Below are 11617 nucleotides of genomic sequence, written 5' to 3'. Positions count from 1 at the left end.
TTTTTTTTTTTTTGGAGACAGAGTCTCGCTCTGTTGCCCAGGCTAGAGTACAGTGGCGAGATCTCAGCTCACTGCAATTTTTGCCTCCCGGGTTCAAGCGATTCTTCTGCCTCAGCCTCCCGAATAGCTGAGATTACAGGTGCCCGCCACCACACCCATCTAATTTTTGTATTTTTAGTAGAGATGTGATTTCACCATGTTGGCCAGGCTGGTCTCAAACTCCTGACCTCACGATCCGTCCGCCTCAGCCTCCCAAAGTGCTGGGACTACAGGCATGAGCCAACGTGCCTGGCCAATTGACTCCAATTTTTAAAGGGAAACAAATTCTTTCTTCTGAAAGCAAATATTCCAGCAACCTCCCATGTTCCTATGACTTCCCATGCCCCTTGACTTCCCTGCCTATTTCACCTGTATTTGAGCCCTGTTGCCAGCAGTAATATTTGAAATAGTCCAGCAAGCTTCCTTTCGGATTGACTCCTTGGGACTGCTCAACAAGTGGAGAAGGCAAGGTAGGGCTGAACAGTTAAGAATGACCTAGAACACCAAAAGCATAGGAAACAAAAGAAAAATTAGATAAACTGTTTTTAATTTTTTAAAATGTTTTTCTTTCCTTTTTTTTTTTTTTGAGACACAGTCTTGCTCTGACGCCCAGGCTGGAGTGCAGTGGCACAATCTCGGCTCACTGCAACGTCCGCCTCCCAGGTTCAAGCGATTCTCCAGCCTTAGCCTCCCGAGATGCTGGGATTACAGACGCCCACCACCATGCCCGGCTAATTTTTGTATTTTTAGTAGAGATGGGGTTTCATCAAGTTGGCCAGGCTGGTCTCGAGCTCCTGACTTTAGGTGATCTGCCTGCCTCGGCCTCCCAAAGTGTTGGGATTACAGGCGTGAGTCACAGTGCCTGGCCGAATTTTTTTTCTTGAAACAGGGTCTCGCTCTGTTGCCTAGGCTGGAGTGCAGTGGCATGATCACAGCTTACTGCAGCCTTGACCTCCCAGTCTCAAGCAATCCTCCTACTTCAGCCTCTTGAGTAGTTGGGGACTCCTGAGTAGCAGGGTGCCACTGCACCCTGCTAATTAAAAAAATAAGGCCGGGCGCGGTGGCTCAAGCCTGTAATCCCAGCACTTTGGGAGGCCGAGACGGGCGGATCACGAGTTCAGGAGATCGAGACCATCCTGGCTAACACGGTGAAACCCCGTCTCTAATAAAATACAAAAAAAATTAGCCGGGCGAGGTGGCGGGCGCCTGTACTCCCAGCTACTCGGGAGGCTGAGGCAGGAGAACGGCGTGAACCCGGGAGGCGGAGCTTGCAGTGAGCTGAGATCCGGCCACTGCACTCCAGCCTGGGCAACAGAGCCAGACTCCGTCTCAAAAAAAAATAAATAAATAAAATAAAATAAATTTTTTTTTGTAGAGACAGGGTCTTCCCATGTTGTAGGGCTGGTCTCAAACTTCTGGGCTCAAGTGATCCTCCCGCCTCAGCCTCCCAAAGTGCTGGAATTACAGGCGTGAGCCACCGCACCTGGCCCAGGTAAACTGGACTTAATCAAAATGAAAAACTTTTGTGCATCAAGACATTGGAGTAAGCTGGGCACAGTGGTATGCTCCTGCAGTCCCAGCTACTCAGGAGGCTAAGGCAGTAGGATCACCTCAGCACAAGAGTTCAAGGCCAGCCGGGGCAACACAGTGATACCCTCTAAAAAAAATTTTAAAAAGAAAAGAAAGTGGGTCTGGGCGAGGTGGCTTCATGCCTGTAATCCCACCACTTTGAGAAGCCAAGGTGGGAGGATTGCTTAAGCCCAGTAGTTCAAGACCAGCCTGGGCAACATGGTAAAACCCTGTCTCTCCAAAAAAACCAATTCAAAAAATTAGCTAGGCGTGATGGTGCATGCCTGTAGTACCAGCTACTTGGGAGGCTGAGGTGGAAGGATTGCTTTGAGCTCAGGAGGCAGAGGTTGTAGTGAGCCGAGATGGCAACATTGCACTCTAGCCTGGGTGACAAAGAGAGACTCTGTCTCAATTTTTAAAAATTAAATAAATTAAAAAGTTTTTTTTTAAAGACACCAAAGTTACAAGATAAAACCACAGAACAAGAGAAAATATTTGCGAAACATGTATCTGATAAGAGATTAATATCCAGAACATATGAAGAACTCCCAAAATTGAACAACCAGAAAACTCAACAACCCAATTAAAACATGAGCAAAGGACTTGAATAGATATGTGTCCAAAAAAAAAGAAACAACAAAAAACAAAAAACAAAAAAACATAGATGGCCAATAAGCATATGAAAAGATGCTCAACATTACTAATCATTAGAAAAATGCAAATAAAAACCACAATGAAATATCACTTCACACCCTTTAGGCTGTGGGGAAGTTGGAACATGATGCATTGTTGGTGAGAATGTAAGATGGCATAGCAGCTGTGCAAAACAGTACAGTGGTCCCTCAAAAAAATTAAGCATAAAATTAGAACATGATCCAGCAATTCCATTATGGGTATATACCCAAAAGGACTGAAAACAGGGACTTGAACAAATATTTGTACACCAATGTTCATAGCAGCATTATTCACAATAGCCAAAAGGTGGAAACAACCCAAATGTCTACAGATGGATGAATGGATAAATAAAATATGGTATATACACACAGTGGAATATCATTCAGCCTTACAAAGGAGTTCTGATACATGCTATGACATGGATGAATCTTAAAGATACTAGGCTAAGTGAAATAAACCAGATGAGAAAGAATAAATACTGTATGATTCCACTTACATGAGGTACTTAGAGCACTCAAACTCACAGAGGCAGAAAATAGAATGGTGTTTACTAGGCACTGAGGGGAAGGGAGAATGGGGAGTTATTGTTTAATGTGTACAGAGTTTCAGTTTGAGATGATAAAAAAATTCTGTAGCTGGCTAGTGGTGATGACAGAGAAAAAATGTGAATGTACTTTATGCCAATGAAATGGTTAAAATGGTAAAATTTATGTTGTATTTTAAAGTACATGCATATACATATACAAAGTAACCCAGAAAATGAGTGTGTGGGTTTGAGTGTTTGAGTGAGACTACTCACCTGTAAAAAACCTGTCCAGAACCCCACAGAATTATGCCAGCTACTCAAAACCCAAAGAATACCCAAATCTCTAGCCTTTGAGCAGGCGAACCTTGTTTACTATGCCCTCACCAGAGGGGCTATTTACAAAAGATTAATCCAAGGTCCATGATATCCATGAGACCCTAAAGATCTAGTAAGTAGGGGTGGAGTTCCATAGCTTTCAGTATCTCAAAGGGACCATGACTCAAACTTAACTATCTCACAATGTCCCAGGTGGTAAGCCCAATTATTCCATTTAGTTTTCCTTTACCCATTAGATGATGATTTGTTCCCAATTTATGGAAGAAAAGAAGGAACCAAGTTTCCCGTGACTGCTTAGAGAGTGACAGAGCTGGAACTTTTCACTCAAGCCTACACTTTCTTTCTTAGACCATAGTGCCTCCCATCAGGACCACAGCCCTTTGCAGGAAAGGCTTTTGTCCACAGGCAGCTCTCCACAAGCTCTTCCATAGCTGGTCTAAGATCCTACACCCTCCTCTTTCTTACCTGGGTCTGGATGTCATCCCCAGTGACGATGTTACCCACGGCTCTCAGGGCAGGAGAAGCCACTTTGTAATCATTGTGCCTACAGAGGAGGGAGATCTGATCAGCAGAAGGCCAGCACACCATTTTCGGCCCTGCTGACTCTTATCTCTTTAGTCTGAGCCCAGAGAAGCTTAAGAGACCTATCCTCTTTTTTCTTTTATTTTTTTTTGAGATGCAGTCTTGCCCTGTCGCCCAGGCTGGAATGCAATGGAGTGATCTCGGCTCACCGCAACCTCCGCCTCCCAGGTTCAAACGATTCTCCTGCCTCAGCCTCCCGAGTAGCTGGGATTACAGGTGCCTGCCAGCACACCCAGCTAATTTTTGTACTTTTAGTAGACACAGGGTTTCACCATGTTGGTCAGGCTGGTCTCGAACTCCTGACCTCGTGATCCGCCCGCCTTGGCCTCCCAAAGTGCTGGGATTATAAGCGTGAGCCACCGTGCCTAGCCAGAACCTGTACCCTTTGTAAGACCACTCACATCAGCAGCTCTACCAATCTCCGGCAGACTCCGGAGTCTATGACTGCCTGGATCTTCTCATTGGGTCCATCAGACAGATAAGAAAGGGCCCAGCAAGCATCTGCCAGCAAGTCTGAGTCGCTGCTAAAGAGTAGGCGAGACAGTACAGGCAAACAAGGAGAGACCTGTGGGAAGCGGAGTGAGAAAGAGTCATAGGGGGACAAGACTATATCAGCTCTATCATGAACCCTAACACTGCAACCACCCCCGCTCTCAACACACACAAAGTAATTCCAGACCCTAGGGATCGCTACTACGTTAAACATTTAGATCTACCTTTTCACTTTACTATCCAGGCACACAAGATCATCTACTTCACTAACAATTGCTTCTTTCAGTTTCCCATGATTTGAGACTCCAGGGAGTATCCCAAAGACTTAAAAACTCCATATGAAGGAACCTGATGTCACTCGGGGTCTAGTAAGTAGCTCTCTCACCTTTGCAAACTCTGGGGGTGGGTTCTTCCCTCGGCAGAGATTTGACAGGGCCCAGACTGCATTCCGTGTCATTGTCAGTCGTGTGGACTTGGTAAGGAGTCTGAAGGAAACAGCAAAGCCAGATCCTGAGCACTAAGGCCTTGGCATAGGGCTGTTGCCAATGAACCCAGAGACAAATCCAATCAGACTTCTCAGACTCTAGCAGCCTGTTTCTTCCTACTCATAGACCTAAGTTAATAGAGCTGGTATTAGTCAGAAGGCCAACCTCTATACAGAGTATTCATTTCAGGACCAGCTGTAGCTAGTTAATACCATAGATAATAGGGACAAAACAGAGGGCTAGATCTCGAGTAAGCCTATAAAGCTTCTAAGGTAGGATATATCGTGCCCATAACCCTGGCCACAAGTCCAGGACAAGGAATGGTGTTCCCTGAAAATAAAAGCTAAAAGTCTAAGAAATAAAAGCTATAGGTATACTGTGAGAGTTTTAGCCACACAGTATGGAATAATTTTCTGTGAAGGGTCCAAGAAAGTGATAGTGGTAGGCTATGGGACTGTGGTCTCTGAAGAACAGTTCATTCATCTGTTTTGGTTTAGACATAGTTTACTCTAAGGGCATGGAGGGAAGGATGGGAGAGGGATACAATGACGCTTTATGGGGTCTTTGATCTATAATTTACAACAGAGCCGTCCAATGTATGTATGCATGACCTCATAGCAAATCAATGCATTTTGTAGAGAAGGTTGGATTTTTCCAGATGGGCTAGTCCTGCCTCTCTCCCCTGGCTCAACAATGAGGAGGATATGAGGGTATGACTAAGATGAGGTTATGCAGTGCCATGAAGTGAGAAACAACATCTTTCTTGGCAGACGGGTGGCACAATCTTTTTTTTTTTTTTCCACTCTGTTGCCGAGGCTGAAGTACAATGGTATGATCACAGTTCACTGTAGCCTTGATCTCCCTGGGCTCAGGTGATCCTCCTTGCCTCAGCCTCCCAAGTAGCTGGGTCTACAGGTGCGTGCCACCACACCTGGCTAACTTTTTGTATTTTTTGTAGAGCTGGGGTTTCACCACATTGCCCAGGCTGGTTTTGAACTCTGGGCTCAAGGGATGCACCTGCACTGGTCTACCAAAGTGCTGGGATTATAGGCATAAGCCACCATGCCCGGCCACAACCTTCTCAATCTCCAAAGATACCTATCTTTTACTTTGGCAATCAGAATGCATTTTTAGTTTTCGTACTTACCTATCATCTTAAGGAATCAAGTATGCTGCCCCCAAATGACCTGCCACATGGCCACCCTATAGACACCCAGGTACAGATTATTATAATTACTCACGTTAACAAAGGATTAAGGATGGAACAGTTCAAGACGTAATCTCGGCAAACAGAGCTATCTCCAGCTATGTTTCCCAGTGCCCAGACTGCCTGAAAAGGGGATAATGAAACTGTCACCCACAAAGCCTGGTACTTCTGTGAGTACTTTATAGTCACAACTGCAAAGTGAGTACCCACCAGGATGAGGATGATGTCAAGGCCCCAAATACACTATATAAGCTCAGGTAACCTCCCTATTGAAATCCTTATTGAGCACTTGTTCTACAAGGACCTATCCCCTGGGAGTTCCTGGTTCAGCCGGGAGAGACAGGCTGCCATCTGTACTGTAGGCAGAGAAGCCAAAACAACATCACCCAGAAAAGGAGAAAGTAATCAGAAAGTTGCATTTTTTTGAGATGGAGTCTCACTGTGTTACCCAGGCTGGAGTGTAGTGGTGCGATCATGGCTCACTCTAACCTCCACCTACCGGGTTCAAGTGATTCTCCTGCCTCAGCCTCCTGAATAGCTGGGATTATAGGCGTGCGCTACCACAACCAGCTAATTTTTTGTATTTTTAGTAGAGATGGGGTTTCACCATGTTGGTCAGGCTGGTCTTGAACTCCTGACCTCGTGATCTGCCCACCCTGGCCTCTCAAAGTGCTGGGATTACAGGCATGAGCCACCGTGCCTGGCGAAAGTTGCACTCTTGTAGTTGCCTTGGACCAACTCTATATGTAGTAATGGAGGAGAGTGCCCACTACCACTCTCCAATTCTATCCAACTAGCAAGAATTCAATGGGAGAAATGGAAGTTGTACCTTTATCTCCATGATCTCTGGGTACTGAGATATGGGTACTGTGGTGTCTTTTTTCCAATGGCACTTCCAACAACAAATGTATAGAGTTTTTTCCACATCAACCACCCATTCTCTGACACAAACCGTGTGTCCAACAATTTAATTCAATTCTGACACTAACACCTAGAGTTAATGTAGACCTCACAGGTTAGTTCCACAAGACTGCCCCGACTTGAGATACCAGTTGCAAGTCCCAGGGACCATCTGTACTTGATACTCCTATCGCTCAGGAAATTCCAAGAGTTTTAACACTGTGCCAAGAACCAGGACAAAGACCAAATACATTTTTTATTATACCACAGGTACTATAAAGAATCATACCAAATCTAAGCATTACCTGTTCCTGAACATCCTCAAAGTCTGAATTAAGCAGCTCTATAAAAATGGGGACAGCCCCTGCTTCAATGACAATTTTGGTCTGCTGAGAGGTTCCAGAGGCAATATTCGTTAGAGCCCAGGCAGCTTCAAACTGAAAGTGAGATTAAGCAATGATTGAAAGGTCATTTCAGACTGAGCAGCCATGCCTATCAGCTGGCTCAGAACAGTAAGCCTCCTGCCCATGAATTTAAAAAAACAAAAACAACCTCACAAAACACAAGCAAGCCTCTTGCCTACGAATTTAAAACACACACACACACACACACACACACACACACACACATAAAATACAAGCCTTTCCCCTCCCGTCTTTAGAGAGTGGGAAGATGCAGTGATGTGATATACATGGGAATAAGACATTGGGCTTCTAGGGTCCCAGGTTTAGTCCTGCACTACCACAGAACACATGCATCCTTTGCCAGGTCACTTTTTTATTTCCTGAGCTTCACTTTCTTCATTTCTGAAATGAGGATTAGAATGAAATGTGTCTCTCAAAGTCCCTTTCAGCTGAGTTCTGGCAAGTTCCAATGGATTGACCCATCACCCATCTCTGAAACAAGAGACCCAGAGAGACTAAACGACTTGCCTCGGTGACACAGGTAGTGGACTATACCCTCTGATTTATAAATGAATGATCAGTCTATCATAGTCTTGTGTCTTTCCTTTGAAATTGTTTTAAGAAAGATATTTTGGCTGTGAGGGAACTGATGGTTTCTCCTGAATGTTTCTTAACATTACTTGTATACTTCCCGAGAGATATGTCAATAGAAACATCTCACTACAATTTCTTGGAAGTAGGGCTTTCACCTAATAGCCCCTTCCCAGTAGTGGGGGAGTGGGGGTGGGGTGGGGATAAGTAATGGGTACAATAAAACCCAGAAAGAATTAATAAGACCTACTATTTGATAACACAATAGGGTGACTATAGTCAATAATAACTACACAATTTAAAATAACTTAAAGTGCATAATTGGATTGTTTGTAACTTAAAGGATAAATGCTTGAGGAAATGGATACCCCATTCTCCATGATTTGCTTATTTCAAATTGCAGGCCTGTGTCAAAACATCTCATGTACCCCATAAATATATACACCTACCCTGTATCCCCCCAAAATTAAAAAACAAAACAAGACAAAACAAACCCCTTCCCTTCAGGCCTCACCTGTAATGTACAATTCTCATTCCTCTTCAGAAACTCCACGAACCGATCGACCACTCTTGGAGTGTTGATAACTTCATCTATTGGAGGACTAGGCTCTGGATAAGGGAGAGGGGAAAATAAAAATGCAGGAGAAGCTTTTGCTGATCTCTTCATGGGGGTCAGCTTGCAATCCTTCTTAGATACTTCTGACCACCCCCCTTACAAACATTCCCAAACTCCCTTCTGGTAAGGTGGTTTTAACAATATCTGCGGCCGGGCGCGGTGGCTCAAGCCTGTAATCCCAGCACTTTGGGAGGCCGAGACGGGTGGATCACGAGGTCAGGAGATCGAGACCATCCTGGCTAACATGGTGACACCCCGTCTCTACTAAAAAATACAAAAAACTAGCCGGGCGATGTGGCGGACGCCTGTAGTCCCAGCTACTCGGGAGGCTGAGGCAGGAGAATGGCGTAAACCCGGGAGGCGGAGCTTGCAGTGAGCTGAGATCCGGCCACTGCACTCCAGCCTGGGCGACAGAGCGAGACTCCATCTCAAAAAAAAAAACAACAAAAAAAAAAACAAAATATCTGCTCGTCTTTGAACTGTATAATACAGTTGGAATGTTAAAGAGTAAAGCCAATCCTAATTTAAGTATGCTCATCTTTGGCTTACTAAATGTAAGCAAAAAAGGTGTGGGAGAGAAGAGTGCCTAAGGGATGAACAACCGTGGTCTACACATTTCCCTTTCGAGAAAGACCAGTATTCTCTTCTTGGGAAGACTATTTGATAACTGAAACGAGGTATTTTTCCTATCATACATTAAATTTTTATTAAGTACCCATGGTGTGCCACACAGTTCTAGGTACAAAGGACACAGGGGAGAACAAAAACAAAACTCTCTGCCCTCAGCTTACATCCTAGTGGGAAGAGTCATTTTATTATGTTAGAAGATAAATATGATGGCAGGAGAAGAGAAGAATATGTAGGGCAAGGTAGAAAGATAAAAATGTTGAAGTTAGGATTTAATCATAGGAGTAAGGGAGTTCCTACACAGATATCTGGGAATAGAAGACATCAGGCAGAGGAAATATCCAGTGTGAAGGTAGGAAAGTGTCTATCTCGTACAAGGAACACCAAGGTCAGTAGGGCTAGAGCAGAATGAGTGAGGGCACATGTAGTTGATGACATTAGTGAAGAGAAAAGAGGCTAAATCATACAGGGCCTCTTTGAGAAGGGCCAGGCTTTGTACCTTTGGAGAGCAGTTTCCGGAATTTCTGTGTGGTTGCTAACTGCAGGTCAGAATCATCAGAAAAGAGCATCTCCACCATCTCTCTTGTGATCACACTCTCCTAGAACATAAAACAAGTTTAGAACTTTGCAAACCAACATTACAGTCAGATGTGAGCACATAATTCTGCTTGGCATCCTGTTTTCTAAAAAATTGAGGGCAAGAAGATGGCACAATAGACAGCCTCAGGAGAAGGGGTCTGTTTAATCGATAGGTGCTTCAAGTTAGGACATTTGAAAAGTGATTCCTAATTCTGAGGCAACTGATGGCTTCCCTTAAATGTTTCCTCAGATATTTCTAACACAGTTGAATCTCTGTTGACTTCTGAAGCTGACAAAAGGGTCCACAGAGGAAAGAACTTGTCATGGTTACTGACAAAGCTAGTAGATGATGTGAATGGCCCAATTTCTGTTCTTAGAAGCAGGTACTTTCCAGGTCAGCCTGAGGCACATGCAGGGGCCTTACCCCAGTGGTAGAGCTCACATAAGAGTCCATGAGAAGACTATCGAACATGGCAGCTTCTTCATTAATCAGCTCCACATTTCTCCGTTTAAAAAGCTGAAAGTAAAGAGACAGTGGTTAAGAGTACTCTCTGAACCAAAAAAAAAAGAACAATCCAATGTTAAATTATGGCATTAACTGACAAGGATATACTACAGTAGCTGAGAAATGAGGCCAAGTTTTATACATTAGTCTCCCCTTATCCACAGTTTTGCTTTCTATTATTTTAATTATCCAGTCAACTGTGGTCTGAAAATATTAAACAGAAAATTCCAGAAATGAACAATTCATAAGTTATAAACTGCATGCCATTCTGAGTAGTGATGAAATCTCATGCTATCCTGTTCTGTCTGGCCCAGGATGTGAACATCCTTTGTCCAGTGTATCCACTCCACGCTGTATATGTTGCTGCCAGTTAGTCACTTATTAACCAACTTGGTTAGCAGGTGGCAGTTGCTCGTGTTCAAGTAACCCTTATTTTACTTAATAATGGCCCCAAAGTGCAAGAGTAGTGATGCTGGCAATTCAAATGTGCCAGACAGAAGCTGTAAAGTGCTTTAAGTAAAAAGATAAAAATATGGGAAAAAACATAGTATATGTAAGGTTCACTAATATCTGCAGTTTCAGGCATCCACTGTGGGTCCTGGAATGTATTCCACAAAGAGAAGACGAGACTACCGAATACTGACATGAAAAAGATATTCAAGGACTTGGAGGCAGAGGCAGCAGTGGGCCAAGATCACGCCACTGTACACCAACCTGGGCAACAGGGCAAGATCCTGTCTTAAAAAAAAAAAGAAAAAAAGGAATGATAGTACAGCAAAAGGGTGGGCAAAATCAGGTTAAGTTGGCCAGGAATGGTGGCGCATGCCTGTAATCCCAGCACTTTGGAAGGCCAGGGCAGGTGGATCACTTGAGTTCAGGAGTTCAAGACCAGCCTGGGCAACATGGCAAAACCCTGACTGTACAAAAAAAAAAAAAAAATCCACAAAAATTAGCCGGGCGTGGTGGTACATGCCTGTAGTCCCAGCTACTCAGGAGGCTGAGGAGGAAGGATCACTTGAGCTCAGGAGCCTGTAGTGAGCTGAGATCGCATCACTCACTGCACTCCAGCCTGGGTGATAGAGTGAGACCTTATCTCAAAAAAAAAAAATAATAAATAAATAATAACAATTGGGTGACTGAACCTGTTGGGAGGGTGGGGTGGGAGTGCAGATGATGAGGTAACAATATAGTCTTGGGCTGGGCACAGTGGCTCACGCCTGTAATCCCAGCACTATGGGAGGCTGAGGTGGGCAGATCTGGGCAGATCACAAGGTCGGGAGTTTGAGACCAGGCTGGCCAACATGGTGAAACCCAGTCTCTACTAAAAATATAAAAAGTTAACTGGAGGTGCTGGCAGGCGCCTGTAGTCCCAGCTACTTGGGAGGCTAAGGCAGGAGAATCGCTTGAACCCAGGAGGCAGAGGTTGCAGTGAGCGGAGATCGTGCCACTGCACTCCAGCCTGGGCGACAGAGCGAGACTCCATC

The 11617-nt window shown here is 44.5% G+C and overlaps 1 protein-coding gene across 3 annotated transcripts in view; it reads right to left on the bottom strand.

Moving 5' to 3' along the window:
* Window positions 1–11617, bottom strand: part of KPNA6 (karyopherin alpha 6 (importin alpha 7)) — a 70582-nt gene that overhangs the window by 9590 nt on the left and 49375 nt on the right. For all 3 annotated transcript variants that reach the window (XM_011974036.1, XM_011974037.1, XM_011974035.1), the window contains exons 3-11: window positions 10053–10145; window positions 9549–9648; window positions 8321–8415; window positions 7117–7248; window positions 5946–6034; window positions 4605–4704; window positions 4129–4292; window positions 3611–3689; window positions 409–534 (exon numbers count right to left, since the gene is read on the bottom strand). In XM_011974036.1, the coding sequence (XP_011829426.1) occupies window positions 409–534; window positions 3611–3689; window positions 4129–4292; window positions 4605–4704; window positions 5946–6034; window positions 7117–7248; window positions 8321–8415; window positions 9549–9648; window positions 10053–10145 (978 nt within the window). The remainder of the gene's footprint in view (window positions 1–408; window positions 535–3610; window positions 3690–4128; window positions 4293–4604; window positions 4705–5945; window positions 6035–7116; window positions 7249–8320; window positions 8416–9548; window positions 9649–10052; window positions 10146–11617) is intronic.

This window comes from Mandrillus leucophaeus, unplaced genomic scaffold (assembly GCF_000951045.1).
Source record: "Mandrillus leucophaeus isolate KB7577 unplaced genomic scaffold, Mleu.le_1.0 Scaffold141, whole genome shotgun sequence".
Classification (NCBI taxonomy): Eukaryota; Metazoa; Chordata; class Mammalia; order Primates; family Cercopithecidae; genus Mandrillus; species Mandrillus leucophaeus.
The sequence above is the reverse complement of the archived record's forward strand: the minus strand, read 5'-3'. Positions and strand labels throughout refer to the sequence as shown.